Raw genomic sequence first — 22,702 nt, forward strand, 5'->3', positions numbered from 1 at the left:
AGAAAAACATACGTTTCAAGCGGAGAATTATATACAGTGCCTTCAGAGTGTATTCACACCCCTAGACTTGATCTGAATGTTTATGGTTACAGACTTAAATGGACTAAATTGAGTTTTGGCACTAGCCTACACACCATACCCTAAAATATCAGTGGAATTATTTTTTACAAATTTTAACCAAAATTAATAAAAAATGAAAAAACAAAAAATGATTTCTTGAATCAATAAGTATTCAACCCCATTGTTATGGCCTAAATAAATTCAGGAGTAAAAATGTGCTTTTGTTTTAAGTTACAATTGTTTTATTTAACCAGGCAAGTCGGTTAAGAACAAATTCTTAATTACAATGACGGCCTCCTGCGGGGACCAGCGGCTCGGATCTAAAAAAAAAATTGTGTAATGTGGACTCTCAATAATAGTGTTTAACACGATTTTTGAATGACTACATAATCTCTGTACCACAGATAATTGTAAGGTCCCTCAGTCCAGCAGTGAATTTCAAACACAGATTCAACCACAAAGACCAGTGAGGTTTTCCAATTAACTCACAAAGAAGAACACTTATTGGTAGATGGGTAAAAATATTTTTTTTAAAGCAGACATTGAATACCCCTTTGAGCATGGTGAAGTTATTATTACACTTTGGATGGTGTATCAAAACACCCAGTCACTACGAAGATACAAGCGTCCTTCCTAACTCAGTTGCGGGAGAAGAAGGAAACCACTCAGCGATTTCACCATGAGGCCAAAGGTGACTTTTCAGGATGAAAAATAAACTGAATGGAGCGAAGCACAGGCAAAAATCCTAGAGGAAAACCTGGTTCAGTCTGCTTTCCATCAGACACTGGGAGATGAAGTCACCTTTCAGCAGGACAATAACCTAAACACGAGGCCAGATCTACACTTGAGTTGCTTACCAAGAACACAGTGAATGTTCCTGAGTGGACAAATAACAGTTTTTCCTTAAACTTGATAGAAAATATATGGCAAGACCTGAAAATGGTTCTCGAGCAATGTTCAACAACCAATTTGACAGAGCAGAATTTTGAAAGGAATAAACGGGCAAATGTTTCCCAATTCAGGTGACGGAAAGCTCTTAGAGACTTACCCAGAAAGGTGACTAACATGTATTGACTCAGGGAGTTGAACATTTATCTAAGCAAGATAGTGTATTTTTTTATTTTCTACATATTTTTTTATTATTTTTTAGTTGTTTTATACAAAATATTCGAATTTTTCTTCCACTGAAAAAAAAAAAGACAAATCAATTTGCATCCCACTTTGTAACAACAAAACGTGGAAAAAGCCTAAACGTTGTGAAAACTTGCCGAAGGCGCTGTAACGAAGCAAAGACATGGACAACGTTAAATTGGAGGGAGAGAACCACTTAGACGCTTCGCCTTGGCAAAACGAAGGACATCACCTTGCTTGTAAGTGCAAGACATTTGGGATCTGAATGAGAAGGTGTGAATAAATAAAAAAGTAAATCAGGAGTGCTGACCATTGGACACTTACCTTGTTCTTGCTGCTGTTACACTCAGCTAGTAGCGTCCGACAACTCTTGTGAACGTTCACTGCACAGTCTGCAAAACAGAGAGAGAGAGAGGAGAAATGAGTCTAATTTTTCAATGGGTCAACTTTATTTTCAGTTACAAAACAAATCTAAAAATGCATTTGAACAGCATTCGAGTTTTTATTTATTTCACCGTTATTTAACCAGGTAGACAAGTTGAGAACAGGTTCTCATTTACAACTGAGACCTGGCCAAGATAAAGCAAAGCAGTTGCGACACAAACAACAACAGAGTTACACATGGAGTAAAACAAACATACAGTCAATAATACAGTAGAAAAATAAGTATATATACAATGTGAGCAAATGAGGTGAGATAAGGGAGGTAAAGTTAAAAAAAAAGGCCATGGTGGCAAAGTAAATACAATATAGCAAGTAAAACACTGGAATGGTAGATTTGCAGTGGAAGAATGTGCAAAGTAGAGATAGAAATAATGGGGTACAAAGGAGCAAAATAAATAAATACAGTAGGGGAAGAGGTAGTTGTTTGGGCTAAATTATAGATGGGCTATGTACAGGTGCAGTAATCTGTGAGCTGCTCTGACAGCTGGTGCTTAAAGCTAGTGAGGGAGATAAGTGTTTCCAGTTTCAGAGATTTTTGTAGATCGTTCCAGTCATTGGCAGCAGAGAACTGGAAGGAGAGGCGGCCAACGGAAGAATTGGTTTTGGGGGTGACCAGAGAGATATCCCTGCTGGAGCGTGTGCTACAGGTGGGTACTGCTATGGTGACAAGCGAGCTGAGATAAGGGGGGGCTTTACCTAGCAGGGTCTTGTAGATGACCTGGAGCCAGTGGGTTTGGCGACGAGTATGAAGCGAGGGCCAACCAAAGAGAGTGTACAGGTCGCAGTGGTGGGTAGTATATGGGGCTTTGGTGACAAAACGGATGGCACTGTGATAGACTGCATCCAATTTATTGAGTAGGGTATTGGAGGCTATTTTGTAAATGACATCACCGAAGTCGAGGATTGGTAGGATGGTCAGTTTTACAAGGGTATGTTTGGCAGCATGAGTGAAGGATGCTTTGTTGCGAAATAGGAAGTCAATTCTAGATTTAACTTTGGATTGGAGAAGTTTGGTGTGAGTCTGGAAGGAGAGTTTACAGTCTAACCAGACACCTAGGTATTTCTAGTTGTCCACATAACATTGAGTACATTACAAAACATGCTAATTAATATCCTATTTTCCCCAAACTTAGAAATGTTTGCACATTTATTAAAACAAAAAAAATAGAAATACCTTATTTGCATAAGTATTCAGACCCTTTGCTATGAGACTCGAAGAGGGGAAAAGTTGGGTTGGTTTTATGACTTAGCAACCAATCGTAAATGGTTTCTAACTCTCAGTATCCAAGATTGGAATGTCTGAGTGGTATAGAGAGATTCTTGCCCAAAGAACTTCAACATCGAAAAGTGGATAATGAAACAATACTCCTAACACATAAAGAATGTGGGAAATGGTCGGTGGGGATCCAAACAATGATTATGTTGTATCATTTGTGATTTTGTGATACCATTAAAGACGTTATAAAACGGAAACATTGTAACTTTAAGAGCTTTCACAATGTATATGTCAGAGTTACATCTAAATGTTGTAAAACGTATATGATTAAATATGAAACTGTCAGAAGATAAAAATGTGATTTTTGCCTTGTAAATTATAATTATTTTTCATGTAAAGTTTTACCCAGTCAGTAACCACGCCCACGTGAACACAGACATTATGCCAAAAGGATGGAACACCCCTTTTTCCAGTGTGTTTATAAAAGGACTCCTAATGAAATGTACATTAAACCAGTACACGGACGGTAAGCCGGACATCACAAATGGTTTAAAACTACTAGACCAGAAAGCGTGGAGCTGTGACAACACGTGTAAAATAGTTCCTCTACCAGACCAGAAAATAGTAAGACCCTCTAAAACTCAACAGAGAAGACTAGACATGCACCGCCTACAGCTCTGCATGTAACGTAGTCTAGGACACTCAACCGAAGACGAGAAAATTACAAACCCGAACATTTCTCTATCAAACGACCATTGGAACGTCTGATGTATCCATTCTAAACAAACACTTCCAGAACGAAGGAAACCTACAACAACGACTAAGGAGATGGTGACCTCCGGTGGACAACCAGAGACTTACACAACCAGAGACTTTCTGTCTAACTATTCGTCACAGACTGATCGGGCGATTTCAACAGAGAGAGAGAGATGACAGACGTAAGCGTAAATATGTACATTGCAATTCTAAATCCGAATGAGTGGTTGTTAGGGTGCTAAATATCCACATAAACGATGAGCGTATTATTCAACTGTATGTACGATGGTTGAATTCCTTTGTCTCTCCTTCTCCTGCCCCTTCCCCACCACTTTTCATTGTGTAACCAGCCGTCAAATCGGGTTAGTCCATTTCTCATTGCATTATGTAGTAATCAATGTATAGTCTATCCTGTGTGTGTGTGTGTGTGTGTGTGTTGGTTTATGTAATTCTGTGTGATTATTTCGTTCGTAAATAAATAATTAAGCCAATCTGTGTATCGCTGAGTCATCGTGTAGACTAGTGTTGGTGCAGATTTAACAGACTATGCCACATCCAGAATGCGACTGATATGAGGTAATAGTAATGAATGGAGGCCTAAGATGATATATTCTGGTATCTGTGAGTTAATTCAGGAAACGGTAACTCATTAAATAAACCTTTTCCGTGGTGCCCCAAGATTGCTAATGAGTTCATTGTTACACGATTAATTTAATTGTCGTATTAAACAGTTAATTGATTTGATGATCGCATTCATGAGTCACGTCACGACAGGCATTTATGGTAGAGTGGCCAGACAGAACCCACTCTTCAGTAAAAGGCACCTGAAAGCCCGCTTGGAGTTTGCCAAAATGCACCTAAAGGACTCTCAGACCACGAGAAACAAGATTCTCTGGTCTGATGAAACCAAGATTTAACTATTTTGCATGAATGCCAAGCATCACGTCTGGAGGAAAACTGGCACTATCCCTACAGTGAAGTATGGTGGTGGCAGCATCATGCTGTGGGGGATGTTTTTCATTGGCAGGGACTGGGAGACTAGTCAGTATCGAGGGAAAGATGATCGGAGCAAAGTACAAAGATGGGGTATATGGGGTATTTATTGTGTGTAGATTGATGAGGAAAAATTTGTTTTTAATGAATTTGCGAATAAGTAACTTAAAATGTGGAAACAGGAGAGGGCAGTCTACGGCACTGGGTGGGATAGGCTGAGAGTAGCAGAGGGGTGGGATAGGCTGAGAGTAGCAGAGGGGTGGGATAGCCTGAGAGTAGCAGAGGGGTGGGATAGCCTGAGAGTAGCAGAGGGGTGGGATAGGCTGAGAGTAGCAGAGGGGTGGGATAGGCTGAGAGTAGCAGAGGGGTGGGATAGGCTGAGAGTAGCAGAGGGGTGGGATTAAAAGCTCACGATCTGCGATAGTTAGGACCCAAAATACCATATATCAAATCATGTATAACATATGTCTGAGTACCATTCCATGTGTAATGTGTATATCAAATTGTATTTCTGCCATGTAATACTGTGTTTAAATAAATTAAATTAAAAAAAAGGTTTAACTACACCTCCAAACAGAAAAAAGGAAGCAGGTCCTCTGTAATGTCAGCTGTGGTGGGGATACATGTGTAATGTCAGCTGTGGTGGGGATACATGTGTAATGTCAGTTGTGGTGGGGATACATGTGTAATGTCAGTTGTGGTGGGGATACATATGTGATGTCAGTTGTGGTGGGGATACATGTGTAATGTCAGCTGTGGTGGGGATACAGTTGAAGTCGGACACTTAGGTTGGAGTCATTAAAACTCGTTTTTCAACCACTCCACAATTTTCCTGTTAACAAAGTGTAGTTTTGGCAAGTCGGTTAGGACATCTACTTTGTGCATGACACAAGTCCTTTTTCCAACAATTGTTTAAAGACAGATTATTTCACTTATAATTCACTATATCACAATTCCAGTGGGTCAGAAGTTTACATACACTAAGTTTACTGTGCCTTTAAACTAGAGGTCGACTGATTATGATTTTTCAACACCGATACCGATTATAGGAGGACAAAAAAAAAGCCGATACCAATTAATCGGCCTATTTGTTTTATTTATTTGTAATAATGACAATTACAACAATACTGAATGAACACTTATTTTAACTTAATATAATACATCAATAAAATCTATTTAGCCTCAAATAAATAATGAAACATGTTCAATTTGGTTTAAATAATGCAAAAACAAAGTGTTGGAGAAGAAAGTAAAAGTGCAATATGTGCCATGTAAGAAAGCTAACGTGTATAGTTATTATAGGAATTATAGGACTATTTCCCTCTATACCATTTGTATTTCATTAACCTTTGACTATTGGATGTTCTTATAGGCACTTTAGTATTGCCAGTGTAACAGTATAGCTTCCGCTCCTACCTGGGCTCGAACCAGGAACACATTGACAACAGCCACCCTCGAAGCAGCATTACCCATCGCTCCACAAAATCCGCGGCCCTTGCAGAGCAAGGGGAATAACTACTCCAAGTGTCAGAGCGAGTGACGTTTGAAACGGTATTAGCGCGCACCCTGCTAACTAGCTAGCCATTTCACATTGGTTACACCAGCCTAATCTCGGGAGTTGATAGGTTTGAAGTCATAAACAGCGCAATGCTTGAAGCATTGCGAAGAGCTGCTGTCAAACGCATGAAAGTGCTGTTTGAATGAATGCTTACGAGCCTGCTGGTACCTAGCATCGCTCAGTCAGACTGCTCTATCAAATCATAGACTTAGTTATAACATAATAACACACAGAAATACGAGCCTTAGGTCATTAATATGGTCGAATCCGGAAACTATCATCTCAATGAAATACGGAACCATTCCGTATTTGATCTAACGGGTGGCATCCATAAGTCTAAATATTCCTGTTACATTGCACAACCTTCAATGTTATGTCATAATTATGTACAATTCTGGTAAATTAGGCGGCCCAAACTGTTGCATATACACTGACTCTGCGTGCAATGAACGCAAGAGAAGTGACACAATTTCACCTGGTTAATATTGCCTGCTAACCTGGATTTTTTTTTAGCTAAATATGCAGGTTTAAAAATATATACTTCTGTGTATTGATTTTAAGAAAGGCATTGATGTTTATGGTTAGGTACACATTGGAGCAACGACAGTCCTTTTTCACAAATACGCACCACATCGATTATATGCAACGCAGAACACGCTAGATAAACTAGTAATATCATCAACCATGTGTAGTTAACTAGTGTTTATGATTGATTGATTGTTTTTTTTATAAGATACGTTTAATGCTAGCTAGCAACTTACCTTGGCTTAATGCATTCGCGTAACAGGCAGACTCCTCGTGGAGTGCAATGCAATCAGGTGGTTAGAGTGTTGGACTAGTTAACTGTAAGGTTGCAAGATTGAATCCCCGAGCTGACAAGGTAAACATCTGTCGTTCTGCCCCTGAACAAGGCAGTTAACCCACCATTCCTAGGCCATCATTGAAAATAAGAATGTGTTCTTAACCGACTTGCCTAGTTAAATAAAAGGTGTACAATTTTTTATTTAAATAAATAAATCAGCCAAATCTGTGTCCAAAAATACCGATTTCCGATTGTTATGAAAACTTGAAATCGGCCATTCCGATTAATCGGTCGACCTCTACTTTAAACAGCTTGGAAAATTACAGAAAAAAAGACGTCATACCTTTAGAAGCTTCTGATAAGCTAACTGACATAATTTGAGTCAATTGGAGGTGTACCTGTGGATGTACTTCAAGGTCTACCTTCAAACTCAGTGCCTCTTTGCTTGACATCATGGGAAAGTCAAAAGAAATCAGCCAAGACCTCCCCAAAAATTGTAGACCTCCACGAGTCTGGTTCATCCTTGGGAGAAATTTCCAAACGCCTGAAGGTACCACGTTCATCTGTACAAATAATTGTACGCAAGTATAAACACCATGGGACCACGCAGCCGTCATACCGCTCAGGAAGGAGACGCATTCTGTCTCCTGGAGATGAACGTACTTTGGTGCGAAAAGTGCAAATCAATCCCAGAACAACAGCAAAGGACCTTGTGAAGATGTCCGATATCGACTTAACCTGAAAGGCCGCTCAGCAAGGAAGAAGCCACTGCTCCAAAACAGCCATAAAAAGCCAGACTACAGGCCTCCCGGGTGGCGCAGTGGTTAAGTGCCATCAGAGTCCCTGGGTTCGCGCCCAGGCTCTGTCGTAACCGGCCGCGACCGGGAGGTCCGTGGGGCGGCGCACAATTGGCCTAGCGTCGTCCAGGTTAGGGAGGTATTGGTCGGTAGGGATCTCCTTGTCTCATCGCGCACCAGCGACTCCTGTGGCGGGCCGGGCGCAGTGCGCGCTAGCCAAGGTTGCCAGGTGCACGGTGTAGCCTCCGACACATTGGTGTGGCTGGCTTCCGGGTTGGACGCGCGCTGTGTTAAGAAGCAGTACGGCTGGTTGGGTTGTGTATCGGAGGACGCGTGACATTCAGCCTTCGTCTCTCCCGAGCCCGTACGGGAGTTGTAGCAATGAGACAAGATAGTAGCTACTACAACAATTGGACACTACGAAATTGGGGAGAAAAAGGGGTAAAATTCAAAAAAAAAAAAAGCCAGACTACGGTTTGCAACTGCACATGGGGACAAAGATTGTACTTTTTGGAGATATGTCCTCTGGTCTGATGAAACAAAAATAGAACTGTTTGGCCATAATGACCATCGTTATGTTTGTAGGAAAAAGGGGGTGGCTTGCAAGCCGAAGAACACCATGCCAACCATGAAGCACAGGGGTGGCAGCATCATGTTGTGGAGGTACTTTGCTGAGGAGGGACTGGTGCACTTCACAAAATATATGGCATCATAAGGATGAACAATTATGTGGATATATTGAAGCAACATCTGAAGACATCAGTCAGGAAGTTAAAGCTTGGTCGCAAATGGGTCTTCCAAATGGACAATGACCCCAAGCATACTTCCAAAGTTGCGGCAAAATGGCTTAAGGATAACAAAGTCAAAGTATTGGAGTGGCCATCACAAAGCCCTGACCTCAATCCTATAGGAAATGAGAAGGGAAAAACCGAAAAAGAGTGTACGAGCAAGGAGGCCTACAAATCTGACTCAGTTACACCAGCTCTGTCAGGAGGAATGGGCCAAAATTCACCCAACTTATTGTGGGAAGCTTGTGGAAGGCTACCCGAAACGTTTGACCCAAGTTAAACAATTTAAAAGGCAATGCTACCAAATACTAATTGAGCGCATGTAAACTTCTGACCCACTGGGAATGTGATGAAAGAAATAAAAGCGGAAAGAAATAATTCTCTACTATTATTCTGACATTTCACATTCTTAAAATAATGTGGTGATCCTAAATTACCAAAGACAGGGAATTTTTACAAGGATTAAATGTCAGGAATTGTGAAAAACTGAGTTTAAATGTATTTGGCTAAGGTGTATGTAAACTTCCGACTTCAACTGTAAATGTGTAATGTCAGTTGTGGTGGGGATAAATGTATTATGTCAGGGTCAGGGTTCAGCTCGGGTCAGAGTTGACCCATCAGGGTTCAGCTCGGGTCAGAGTTGACCCATCAGGGTTCAGCTCGGTCTGTGTTTGGCAATAGCTGAGTGAGTACCAGGGTACTCAGCAGCTGAAAAGGCCTGCCAGACAGGGTTAGCAAGAATGATTCAGTAATGGTGTGGTGAGGGGCCGATAGTGAGCCAACACTGAACAGCCAGCCAGTCAGTCAGTCAGCCAGCCAGCGCACCAAGTCTGGAACCAACAGGACCCTGAACAGATTCTACCCCCAAGCCACAAGACTGCTAAACAAGACTGCTAAACAAGACTGCTAGACAAGACTGCTAGACAAGACTGCTAGACAAGACTGCTAAATAGCTAATCAAATGGCTACCCGGACTACCTGTATTGACCCTTTATTCTCCAACTCTCTTGCACTGCACACCCACACACCACACCCACTGACACCCGAACCCACACTGACACCCCAACCCACACACACACACCCCAACCCACACACCCCAAACCACACAAACCACACTGACACCCCAAACCACACAGACACCCCAAACCACACCCACTGATACCCTAACCCACACACACTGACACCCACTCATGTTATTACCTCGTACCCCTGCACATCGACTCAGTACTGCTACTCCCTGTATATAGCCATGTTATTACCTCGTACCCCTGCACATTGACTCCGTACTGCTACTCCCTGTATATAGCCATGTTATTACCTCGTACCCCTGCACATCCACTGGGTTCTGCTACTCCCTGTATATAGCCATGTTATTACCTCGTACCCCTGCACATTGACTGGGTCCTGCTACTCCCCGTATATAGCCATGTCATTTTACTCGTTAGTTATTCACAGTTTATTTATTCCTCGTGTCACTATGTATTCTTTTGTTTATCTTCAAAGCTGTTATATATAACTTTTTGGGCAACTCAATCAAATTCACATAGAAATGTGTGTTATAGATCTGTCATTTTCATTGAACGGCAGTCAAAGAAGGGGTAGATCTCTTCTGTGCGTGTTATTTCTATGCTTCCTGTTCTTAAAGTTTCATTTTTGCGTCTTTTCCTTTTGGGTTTGTACACGAGCTTCCAACAACTGGTTATGGAAAATATATTTCACAGCTGGTACAATGATAATTGCTTGTTTTGTAACAAATTGAAATTAGGCAAACTATTTGAATTTTAGCAACCAGGAATTGGCGGATCAATTTCGGCATAGGTGCACCTAACTCTGCATTGTTGGAAAAGGACCCGTAAGTAAGTAAGCATTTCACTGTTAGTCTACACTTGAAATGTACAAAGCGAGAGACAAATAACATTGTATTTCGTTTGATTCAGCCAGTCAGTCACCACACCCTCCCTTGCACCTGTTGGCTGGCCCAGCAGTGAACACAGGATAGCAACTGAGGGTGCAGCCAAGTGCATAGTGCTGCATACTTGACCGACAGTGCGAGCGATGTGTTTTGAGGACGGTTTGATTATAAAAAAAATCTATATTTTTTTCGGGGGGGGGGGTTAAATGCACAATGCATTGTGGGTTGGATTCCAAAACACAGAAAACAATTAATAAAAGCCCCATGTTGGTAGTGACTGCCCATTACTGCTTATTAACCATAATTTATTCATAGTACTTTATTTTCATATATTTTAGTTGTGTATATTATATTTGTTTTATGACTATTTCATTCTAAGTCATCTGTTCTCTAGAAAGCTGCTGCCTGACAAAAATCCCTATTTTAGTAGTTATTCAAAGTAAATAAGGCATATACTTTTATGACTGCTGAATACCAACTAGGCCATCAATGACTAAGATGATGTATTTTCAGGTAGAGATGCCTCGCGAAGCAACTGCTCTGTATCCCTCTATCATGCGTTCTTCTCTCTTACGTAGTAGGTGTAAAAGAAACAAACAGACAAGTAGGCGCGCAATGGTTTATGGTCATTGTAGTTAAATACCACGTTTTCTGCTCTAAACTATGTAGAATATTGGCCTGTTGGAAACTACAACATCGCATAGTTCGGGCTTGATCGGATTTCTCGCTACAGAAACGGTGCAATATGCGCATTGAGCTCACAGAAAAAGAAAAAAAAAATGAAATGGAATTCAAATAATTGAACGTACATTGGTCAATTAGTTGTTTAAAAAAACACAAAAAAACAACCAAAAGGTCAATGAATCACTCAGCACTAATGACCAACTGACTTAATGGTGTGTACAGAAACACAGCCCTCTCGAGACAGGAGCCACCGCTACGGCTGAAACGGTCATTGTATAATTGTGTAAATTGACAATTATTCATGAAGACAGTCAATAAAAATAAAATTAGCATCATTAAAATAATATAACTGTCATTAACCGCTTTAATACATATATATATATTTTTTATTTATTTAAGTTTTACATCTTTAAGTCAACAAACTTTACCCAAAAGCACCAAAGTTAAAGCCTGGTTCACGTCAAACAGACCATATAAGGAGACCAAACTACCCCGTTTCAGAAGAAGGTTGTGTTATTGAACGAACAGCTGACTGACGAACGCTTGGTATTCAGACAAAGGTGAGGTTGAGTCTGTTTCCGCGGTAACATGGACTCTGTTTTTCGGCGAGGTGTTGTAGCAAAGGAGTATCGTAAAATACACGCCCCCAATGTCTTACCAAAACAGGCCACGCTGGCGAACCAACACAGGAGACGGAGGAAAAAAAATATCGCTTTTTTTTTAAACCAAATGTTTGCTATTCAAACAATTATAAAACAGTGACCGTGGTCACTTGGTTGACATTCTAAATTCCATGACCCACCACAACAAGAGAGGTGGAGGCAACAGGCAGCAAGCTAGCAGACACTCCTCAATATAAGCCTGCCCTGAAGAATGCAAGGCCTTGTGTTATCTTTATTAAGGGAGAAACCGCCACACAGATTGCGATAGTGAAGGGATTTCTTCTGAAAGTTATTTAGTTTTCCCTGGAAGAGGATCCTTACTAGTAGTAATACATAATGTTTAATAAGCACAAGTCCTAGACATATTTGTCAGTTTTGGTATTTACTGTTAGTTTTATTTGTAGCACAGGAGTCAATTGAACTTTCTGGCATGAAGATAGATAGGGGAGGGGCTAGGGATGGGAAGCCAAGCTTCTCACCTGATAGTACAGCCTCACCCAAATGTAACCAATTAACACCATCAAGTGTGTGTGTGTGTGTGTGTGTGTGTGTGTGTGTGTGTGTGTGTGTGTGTGTGTGTGTGTGTGTGTGTGTATGTATGTATGTATGTATGTGTGTGTGTGTATATATATATATATATATTATATTCACACTGGTATCTTAAACAATCTACCCACAGCAGCACTCCAATTTTCTAACATACGTCAGGTCCTGCAGTCGTCGTACAGACGGCTGTTGGAATGATTTGACTCATAAATGTTACAAAATGACACATCTAATACCGACTGAGAGAAACCACTTCCGGTGTGCTACGTCGTCTACTCCTGCTGCGCTGCTGACAACCGTCTGTGCACCTGACCTAGGACTAGGCTAATTCACAGTTCTCCCAGGACAGAAGCCTCAGCACTAAAGATCACATATGACATCGTTAGCCAAACAAGTTTCAAAAAAGTTTTTGTTTCTTAGCCTAATATTGCCCCAATGCATCAAAACAAGTTCATATTCCACAACACAGAAAACTGTTCTTTCCATAATATATTGTCCATCTGCAGCTTTCTAAAATATGCCAACCTACTGAATAGGAACTTGGTGAGAGGAAGCTGGTCTGCCCTGACTGAGTAGCATAGCCTGTTCAGTGCACCTGACTCATCCCTGGGTAGAGGCAGGGTAGGAGGGTGGGTAGAGGCAGGGTAGGAGGGTGGTCAGTCAGGTGTGAAGAAGCAGTGTCCTAACAGGGGTAGACTCAGAGGCACTGGGGTGAGCTGTTACATATACACTGGCAGACCTGCCAAGCACAATTATTACCATGTGACCCCGACCCAGTGAGCTCAGAGAACTGAGAGAGGTTGGTGGGAAATGTGACCACCTAGTCCAGACCTGGGCTTATGTACTGCAGTGTTTGAAGAAATGGGACAAGGAACCATCCATGTTTCACTCCCAAATGAAGCATGCCAAATATTGATGATATACTTATGCTGTAGTGCATTCGTTTGAGATATAACGTTACTGATATACTTATGCTGTAGTGCATTCGTTTGAGATAACGTTACTGATATACTTATGCTGTAGTGCATTCGTTTGAGATATAACGTTACTGATATACTTATGCTGTAGTGCATTCGTTTGAGATATAACGTTACTGATATACTTATGCTGTAGTGCATTTGTTTGAGATATAACGTTACTGATATACTTATGCTGTAGTGCATTCGTTTGAGATATAACGTTACTGATATACTTATGCTGTAGTGCATTTGTTTGAGATATAACGTTACTGATATACTTATGCTGTAGTGCATTTGTTTGAGATATAACGTTACTGATATACTTATGCTGTAGTGCATTCGTTTGAGATATAACGTTACTGATATACTTATGCTGTAGTGCATTCGTTTGAGATATAACGTTACTGATATACTTATGCTGTAGTGCATTCGTTTGAGATTATATTTTGATCTAAGAAAGTTACAATGCAGTTTAGCAGTGATTTTCAGACGGATATTTTAAATAAAATTTAGAAAATTAACAGGCAAAAATATAAACAAACCATGAGGGACAAGCCTGCATATTGTAGGCAATTAAATTGTTAGGTAGGCTTACTTGGTAGTAGTTTGAGAGTAAACAATAAGCAATATAGTACATTATTGAAACATAAGTTTATGTAGCTACTGTTAAACTCTATTGAAAAATGGCTTGCTATATTTGCTAAAAGCTAAACAAAACTATGAGATAATTAGCGCTCACTTGCTGTAGATAGCTAGATGATTGACTTTCTAGTAAAAACATATACTGGATAACGTTAGTAGTAAACTTGGCTCGATCACCTGTTGCAAGAGGATCTCAAATCACAAATCTTAAAGATAGCTAGCTAAAATAGTTATACGTTGTAAAGGAACAGTAGCAAATTATAGATAATTGGTGTTAAATCTAACGTTAGCTGGCTAAGTTAGCTTGTTTATGTTCTATAGGACTGTAGCTAACTAGCTTAGTTGGCATACTTAGCTCGCTAAGTTAGCTACTGTAATTAGCTCTTAACTTGGATATCAAGCTACCTAGCTAAGCCAACGTATTTAAATACAGTATTGAAATACGGTACGCATTTCAGGTCTGCAGGTAGCTAGCTACTAAAACATCTCTACGTGTATTTTGTCTCTGAACTCTGTACCTTTTTCAGTTAGTTAGCTAGCTGGCCTATAGATGGCTAATTTACCGGTCAACTACCTTAGCATACTGGTTAGCTAACTACTGTAGCATCTAAGTAGATCTCTGCAACAAGTGAGAGAGAGAGAGAGAAAAGAAAAACGGCGCATCCACCTGTTTTGTTCGAGAGCTTACCGTGAAAGAAAAAACACAAGTCTGTGATCTAATTCAAAAGAAATCGGTATGTCGTGTAAAATCAGTACATTCCCACTGTTTTCTCCGTCCAGCTCGGCTTCCCTACACTCTCCAACAAGCAAGAATTATGGGAACAATCCCTGGTTTACAAACGACGCATTCCACAGGCTGATTCTAGGCTGATTATCCTAGGCTTGGGTTCAGAATTAAAGGGACACTCACTTCTTTTCTCACGCCAATAAGTAGGCCATTAATGATGGTTGTTTATTTTTCCTGCATTTGTTAAACATTTGGAGGAGGTTGGAGTGGAATTCATTTGGCTTGTAGTGTTTTAGAAGATTCCAACTAAAAACAAATATGTAATATCTTTACTCAAATGCAAGTCATGCCACAGTATGTCTTTCTGTCCTGTGTTTGTGTGTGTGTGTGTGTGTGTGTGTGTATGCCTGGCTGCCTGCTTGCATGTGTGTGAGTGTGTTTTGCACTACCGCCTGCTGCCTGTCTGTCACTGGTTAGTGTTGAATCATAAGGCAGCCCAGTCCTAAGCATCCTGATTATTTGGTGCCTTGTGAGATATATCAGTATGATTTGTTTCATGCTTAATAAGCCAACTAAAGTAAACAGTCATTCATAATATTCCCCAGCAGTCTTGTCCTGCTGTCCGATTTATGCCTGTTTTTTGGTGATTGCGGGCTTTGTCGCTCTACTCAGGTCTGTAAACACTTCAAGCCCTTTAATAGTTTAATTTAGGATAATGTACTACAGTAGACTATATACTGTAGCTATCTATTATGTCTCCTAGACCTCGACAATGAACTCAACGAAAGAGACCAGGCAGTAGTTTCCTCATTCCAGAGTGAAAATATAGCATAATATGAAATTGGACACTGAGACTACAAGTTCCCCATGCAGTTTAACAATGAAAAACCCATGAGTGAGAGAGTTTGATAGTGTTTGCCCATGTGTTTACAGTCACACTGTTTTCCAGAGGATTCCCCTCCCAACTAATCACTGCAGACCATGTGTGCGAAGAGAAGGGTCTGTGAATTCCATTAACACGAGATGTGACATTAACGTATACAAAAAAAAAGACAGACCCAAATGTCGTTCTATCCAGTAGCTGGGCACTAGATACTATAAGTGATGTGTGTGGCTTGAGGACCTACCTACAGTTTTAAACAATGGCGTTTGAACTTGAGCTAATAATTATATGGTAAGAGGTAAGGGGTGTGTGGTAAGAGGGAAGGGGACACACACAGTGTGTGTGTGGTAAGAGGTTAACACGTTTTGTCTCAACTCCTTCAATATCATAATAACAAAAGGTACAAAGCAAATGGCAACAAAGCAGCACGTAAACAAACATCCTCTGTAAACAAACATCCTCCCTTATTTGCAGCCAGGGGAGTTCTACTTCAACCGCAGCTCAATTACATTCGGAAAAACAAAGAGAGAGTATATTTTGGTTTAAAGATTAAAATCAGTGACTGACATACCTTTCCCTGTGGGCTCTGTCCTTGTTATTCCAAGAGGTTAGGATTTTGTCTCAGGCCATTACTTGGGCCACCCAAACGTAAAGAGCATGCGGTTGGGTGAAATAGTGAGAATAAGTGTCTGTGGGTGACACAGTATTCCACTGGGTCCCAGGGCAAGTCATTCAATAAGAAGCCGGTGTTAATATTTCAGTCATCCTTTTCCCTTAACGGCTATACTGTTGTATCCGTATGTCCATGTCAACGTCCAAAGAAAAGGCTGTTATGTGGGAGTGATTTAAAAACAACATTTAAAACCACCTCCCTCATACACTGGTATTAGACCATTGTTCTACTCTTCTCCTGTCTGCGTGTGTTTAGTGTTGCGTTGCCCTATCATCTGCTGACACTGCCTCACCCCACAACAAAGACAGGGCTACTTCGTCATCAGGCTACATAATGGAGTGATTTCAGTGCCAACAGAAATTGTATTTGAATTCAATATTAAGTCTATGCAGTTTCAAATCATGAAATATATCATATCTTTTTAATTATGGAATTCAAAATACAGTTTCTATTGGCGCTGAAATCACTCCCTGTGTTAATACATCTTATCGTCTGGACTGCTACCGCACAGGGGTGAGGAAAGAGTGTCAGAGGGAGAAGCCCCATTGGTGGTGAAACATGTTGTACTTCTATTGTAGCTGTAAGCATTATCTGGTGGCAGAAATGTATCTTACTGGCGGTACGGAACATTCCAGGCATTTACTCAGAAAGTACATGGCGAAATAGCAATTACACAGTAATGGAGGTATGAATTACGTGTTCATTTCTTTGGTAGTTGCCAGTTCTGTAGAATTCTACAAAGTTAAGTGCCATAAAACTGCCATTGTTACCAGATACTTTCCTAGTGGGCCTAAATATCATGTTAACAGTTGAAACAGTCACTTAAAAAAGTGTTGACTGCAATGTCTTGTTTTGCCTTCGCACCAGTTTGATGTTCTCAGTGTTTACGGCAAAACTTGGGAGGACAGGTACTGTAAAGACCAAACAGACAGAATGGCGTGCACATGACCTGACAGTTCAAGTAAATGTATTTGTTCTGGATTCACTCCAACTGTCCATGTAACCAGTTCAAGGTTCTGTGTGACAGAGATGGTCGTTACTATCTGACCAAGTTGCAAAGTCAGAAGCCCCGCCCAGTTCTACAATTCCTCTTTTTAAAATCGTATTTTAAACCTAACCCTAACCTTAACCACACTGCTAACCTTATGTCTTACCTACACCATAAATTGAGACCAAAAAGCATATTTTAGCTTTCATACATTTGTTTTGTTGATGTAGCCTATTTTGACTTTGCAGCTTGGCCATCTAGTGGGAACTATGTCCTTCCTCCATTACACAAGCACATGCTATCAACAGGAAGTGAAACGAAACACTTGCATAGTTGTCTAAGAAAGGAGCAGAGGAGTGTGTTGATTATAAGTCATAAACAGAGAGTAGTAGGTTCCACTGGACACAAACTTTGGACCCATAAATAAAAAATAAAAAAAAACAAGCCTCATTGAATTTGGGTAAAAAAAAAAAGGAAGATAAGTCGATATAAAATGTGGAAACAACGTTGATTGTTTCCAGTGGGGAAAGTGCCCAGTGGGAAAAGTGTGTGAGGTACACTTGAAGAGTGTGTGAAGGCCGAGTGTACACTGTGTTAGAGTGTGTTAGTTAGTGTCTTACTCACTCAGGCACTGCAGACCATGCTTTTTCTGCAGGGCCTTACTGCACAGTGAGCAGGTGGCACAGCTGGAGAAGGAGCCTGGCACCAAATTATGCCCACTGCTAATACTGTGATGCAGTTTCTCTTTGAGTTCCCTCTCCTTCCCCTTCTGCTGCTCTTTCTCTCGGTTCTTACCCTGCTGGGGGAACGAAAGAGAAACAGGGAGAAAATAATGTCACCTTTCATCTTTGACACTGTACTTTTAATACTGTACTGTGGTGATTTGTTTTTTTTTAATACAACATAAGAAGTGACTGTATCATGGGGTAATATAACAGGACAACAGGGCTGACTCAGAAGATGAGGATGAAGAGAGACATTCTGTGCCCACACACTAAAATGATGACATTAGGATGTAAATGAACAATAGCTTTCACATCACTGTCTGACAGTAATATTGCCTAACACCCCGAGGATTTGATCCTTATAATGACATGATGTTGACATCAACGTATCCTAGCTAAAAAGGCAATGTGGGCAATGTAACAAACATGGGACAGTAACAGACTAGTTATTCCCAAGTTATCAAAAAAAGTTGCTCAATGCTCACACAGCTACTACTTATCATGCAAGCTCACACCACACCCTAACCAGTTGTTAATATGTGGAGTGTGTGTGTGTGTGTATATATACACTGTACTAATATGTTGAGTGTGTGTGTGTATATACAGTACATCATGTGTTGTTTTGGTTCACCTTGTCTTTGTTGAATGAGCCAGTCATTCTGCTCCTAAGCGAGCTCAGGGTGCGCTTCACTTTGGTCCCCTTCTCCACTTTCTCTGTTCGGTCCTCTTCTTCCTCATTTCTACCAAGTAGAAGACAAATGACTGATGGCAGACGTGGCCCATGTGATCAATTAAATTACAAACTAATATGAAATCAATTTTCAGAGTAAAAGAAGAAATGTCAACCTCCATAAACGTGTAAACTAAAATGAGTGTGAAATCCTCTGGCCATGGACGACTTACTCGTTGGAGAGAAATTCATACCAGGTGACACTACTTCCAGTCTCCTTCCCCTCTGGCCTTGTGGTCCTCTGCCTGGCTCTGTGGAGGAGAAGACATCGGTTGGACAGTTACTCCGGGTTCAATAACACAGCGCTTTACTATTGAGATAAACATTGAGCATAATAATAGGCGACTACAGCCTGTGGGCACGCTTCATCCAGGCAGATGAATGTCATTCTCAGGTAAGTTCACAAACAGAGGAAAAGCTCTAAATCAGGTGGCCATGCAGTTAAAGTTAAAAACCAACATACATCTTCATCAAAAACTGTGTCGTTGTACAGAACCAAGACTGTCGCTGTACAGAACCAAGGCTTTCGCTGTACAGAACCAAGGCTTTCGCTGTGCAGAACCAAGACTTTCGCTGTGCAGAACCAAGGCTTTCGCTGTGCAGAACCAAGGCTTTCGCTGTGCAGAACCAAGGCTTTCGCTGTGCAGAACCAAGGCTTTCGCTGTGCAGAACCAAGGCTGTCGCTGTGCAGAACCAAGGCTTTCGCTGTGCAGAACCAAGGCTGTCGCTGTGCAGAACCAAGGCTTTCGCTGTACAGAACCAAGGCTTTCGCTGTGCAGAACCAAGGCTTTCGCTGTACAGAACCAAGGCTATCGCTGTACAGAACCAAGGCTATCGCTGTACAGAACCAAGGCTATCGCTGTACAGAACCAAGGCTATCGCTGTACAGAACCAAGGCTATCGCTGTACAGAACCAAGGCTGTCGCTGTACAGAACCAAGGCTGTCGCTGTGCAGAACCAAGGCTTTCGTTGTACAGAACCAAGGCTTTCGTTGTACAGAACCAAGGCTTTCGCTGTGCAGAACCAAGGCTTTCGTTGTACAGAACCAAGGCTTTCGTTGTGCAGAACCAAGGCTTTCGTTGTACAGAACCAAGGCTTTCGTTGTACAGAACCAAGGCTATCGTTGTGCAGAACCAAGGCTTTCGTTGTACAGAACCAAGGCTTTCGTTGTACAGAACCAAGGCTATCGTTGTACAGAACCAAGGCTTTCGTTGTACAGAACCAAGGCTTTCGTTGTACAGAACCAAGGCTATCGTTGTACAGAACCAAGGCTTTCGTTGTGCAGAACCAAGACTGTCGCTGTGCAGAACCAGATGCTGTCACCCACCCAGAGTAACCTAGCATAAGCGCATGCTAATTCCACACCATTGATGCAAAGGCCAGTGATTTCCCCATGCTTTGCTAGGCTATAGGATTCGATGGGATGGGGGTGCATCAGGGCCAAGCAGGCCTCCTTGGCCTGTTTACTTACCCGTGGTACTGCTTGAGCTCTTGCAGAACTTTTTGTATCATCAGCCTAAGACAAACAAGACACTGAGACTGACAATGGGTCTGGGCCTGGGGGTAGCGAGCGCTGAGTGTCAGACTGAATGGATGTGTGATTTAGAGAGAGAGACACACACACACACACACACACAGACACAAACACACACACACAAACATACACACACAGACGCGAAGGGGCCATCTAAGGAGCTGGGAGAGAGAGGACTGGAGGAGGAACAGTCTGAAGACATACGACATGGAGCAGAGATGTCAAAACGGGAACAGGGAAAGCCCTGTAGACTCTGTGGGAGTTGGCTGCACTGAAGAAGAGGAGGGGTGGAATGCAGTACACAAACATACCTTTCAAAAAGGGATTTGTATGTAAGTTAACCCAGCAACGTTTCATGTAAATTACTCTACCTAAAAATAAGTACACAATGTCAATGCCGAAGGAAACAAACGTTTACAGAAGTGTTGGTCTGAGCCAAGGAGGGAGAGAGAGGGGGAGAGGGAAAGGGAGAGAGAGAGAGAGGGAGAGAGAGAGAGAGAGGAAGAGAAGAAGAGAGAGGGAGAGGAAGAAAGGAAGAGAGAGGGAGAGGAAGAGAGGGAAAGGGAGAGAGAGGGAGAGGAAGAGAGGAAGAGAGAGGGAGAGGAAGAGAGAGGGAGAGGAAGAGAGAGGGAGAGGAAGAGAGGAAGAGAGAGGGAGAGGAAGAGAGAGGGAAAGGGAGAGAGGGAAAGGGAGAGAGAGGGAAAGGGAGAGAGGGAAAGGGAGAGAGGGAAAGGTTGAGAGAGAGGGAGAAAATAAGTTGCAACCTTCCAAGACACACTGTAAACATACATTTGACTGTTAACTAACTTACATATGAGTCTGTCCTTCTGCAGTGTGCAAGTTGGGTTCCTCTGGGTCCAGCTCCTCTGCAATACAACAGTAGCACTAAAACAATGGCAAACCATGTTATGGGCGATTCCATGTCAGCATGGCCCAAAAACATTTGGGGTATCTCAGATTGGTCTGGAAATTCTCACATTAAAAATTTATTGGGGGGGGAATGATGTTTGACATGCTTTTTACATTTCTATCATGAACTATTTTTTGTGAAAATCATGATGAAAGTGGCCATTTTAGGCTCTTTTTTAGACCTATACAATGCCCGCTGTAAGACTCTATGACCTGTGAACCGTACATGATACAGACGACATCTTGGTGTCCTACTACTGTAAGTCAAATCCCATTTTTATTGTCACATACACATGGTTAGCAGATGTTAATGCGAGTGTAGCGAAATGCTTGTGCTTCTAGTTCCGACAATGCAGTAATAACCAACGAGTAATCTAACCTAACAATTTCACAACAGCTACCTTATACACACAAGTGTAAAGGGATAAAGAATATGTACATAAAGATATATGAATGTGTGATGGTACAGAACGGCATAGGCAAGATGCAGTAGATGGTATAGAGTACAGTATATACATATGAGATGAGTAATGTAGGGTATGTAAACATTATATTAAGTGGCATTGTTTAAAGTGGCTAGTGATACATTTTTTACATCAATTATCCATTATTAAAGTGGCTGGAGTTGAGTCCGTATGTTGGCAGCAGCCACTCAATGTGGTGTGATTGCTGTTTAACAGTCTGATGGCCTTGAGATAGAAGCTGTTTTTCAGTCTCTCGGTCCCTGCTTTGATGCACCTGTACTGACCTCGCCTTCTGGATGATAGCGGGGTGAACAGGCAGTGGCTCTGGTGGTTGTTGTCCCTGATGATCTTTCTGGCCTTCCTGTGACATCGGGTGGTGTAGGTGTCCTGGAGGGCAGGTAGTTTGCCCCCGGTGATGCGTTGTGCAGACCTCACTACCCTCTGGAGAGCCTTACGGTTGTGGGCGGAGCAGTTGCCGTACCAGACAGTGATACAGCCCGACAGGATGCTCTCGATTGTGCATCTCTAAAAGTTTGAGTGCTTTTGGTGACAAGCCGAATTTCTTCAGCCTCCTGAGGTTGAAGAGGCGCTGCTGCACCTTCTTCACCACGCTGTCTGTGTGGGTGGACCAATTCAGTTTGTCTGTGATGTGTACGCCGAGGAACTTAAAACGTACTACCCTCTCCACTACTGTTCCATCGATGTGGATAGGTGGGTGCTCCCTCTGCTGTTTCCTGAAGTCCACGATCATCTCCTTTGCTTTGTTGACGTTGAGTGTGAGGTTATTTTCCTGACACCACACTCCGAGGGCTCTCACCTCCTCCCTGTAGGCCGTCTCGTCGTTGGTAATCAAGCCTACCACTGTAGTGTCGTATGCAAACTTGATGATTGATTTGGAGGCGTGCATGGCCACGCAGTCGTGGGTGAACAAGGAGTACAGGAGAGGGCTCAGAACGCACCCTTGTGGGGCCCCAGTGTTGAGGATCAGCGGGTTGGAGATGTTGTTACCTACCCTCACCACCTGGGGGCGGCCCATCAGGAAGTCCAGTACCCAGTTGCACAGGGCGGGGTCGAGACCCAGGGTCTCGAGCTCGATGACGAGTTTGGAGGGCACTATGG

The 22,702-nt window shown here is 41.9% G+C and overlaps 1 protein-coding gene across 10 annotated transcripts in view; it reads right to left on the reverse strand.

Moving 5' to 3' along the window:
- Nucleotides 1-22,702, reverse strand: part of arhgef18b (Rho/Rac guanine nucleotide exchange factor 18b) — a 108,624-nt gene that overhangs the window by 70,610 nt on the left and 15,312 nt on the right. For 3 of the 10 annotated variants that reach the window (XM_090236337.1, XM_090236332.1, XM_090236336.1), the window contains exons 6-11: nucleotides 21,022-21,076; nucleotides 20,148-20,192; nucleotides 18,850-18,927; nucleotides 18,578-18,686; nucleotides 17,846-18,020; nucleotides 1,516-1,583 (exon numbers count right to left, since the gene is read on the reverse strand). In XM_090236337.1, coding sequence (XP_090092463.1) covers nucleotides 1,516-1,583; nucleotides 17,846-18,020; nucleotides 18,578-18,686; nucleotides 18,850-18,927; nucleotides 20,148-20,192; nucleotides 21,022-21,076 — 530 coding nt within the window. Of the gene's footprint in view, nucleotides 1-1,515; nucleotides 1,584-14,638; nucleotides 14,859-17,845; nucleotides 18,021-18,577; nucleotides 18,687-18,849; nucleotides 18,928-20,147; nucleotides 20,193-21,021; nucleotides 21,077-22,702 lie in introns of those variants that run through there. The other 7 variants (XM_090236339.1, XM_090236335.1, XM_090236338.1 and 4 more) reach the window with 5 other exon arrangements.

The sequence above is a fragment of the Oncorhynchus mykiss genome, chromosome 5, assembly GCF_057628025.1.
Source record: "Oncorhynchus mykiss isolate SJ-2025 chromosome 5, ASM5762802v1, whole genome shotgun sequence".
In the NCBI taxonomy this organism is placed as follows: Eukaryota; Metazoa; Chordata; class Actinopteri; order Salmoniformes; family Salmonidae; genus Oncorhynchus; species Oncorhynchus mykiss.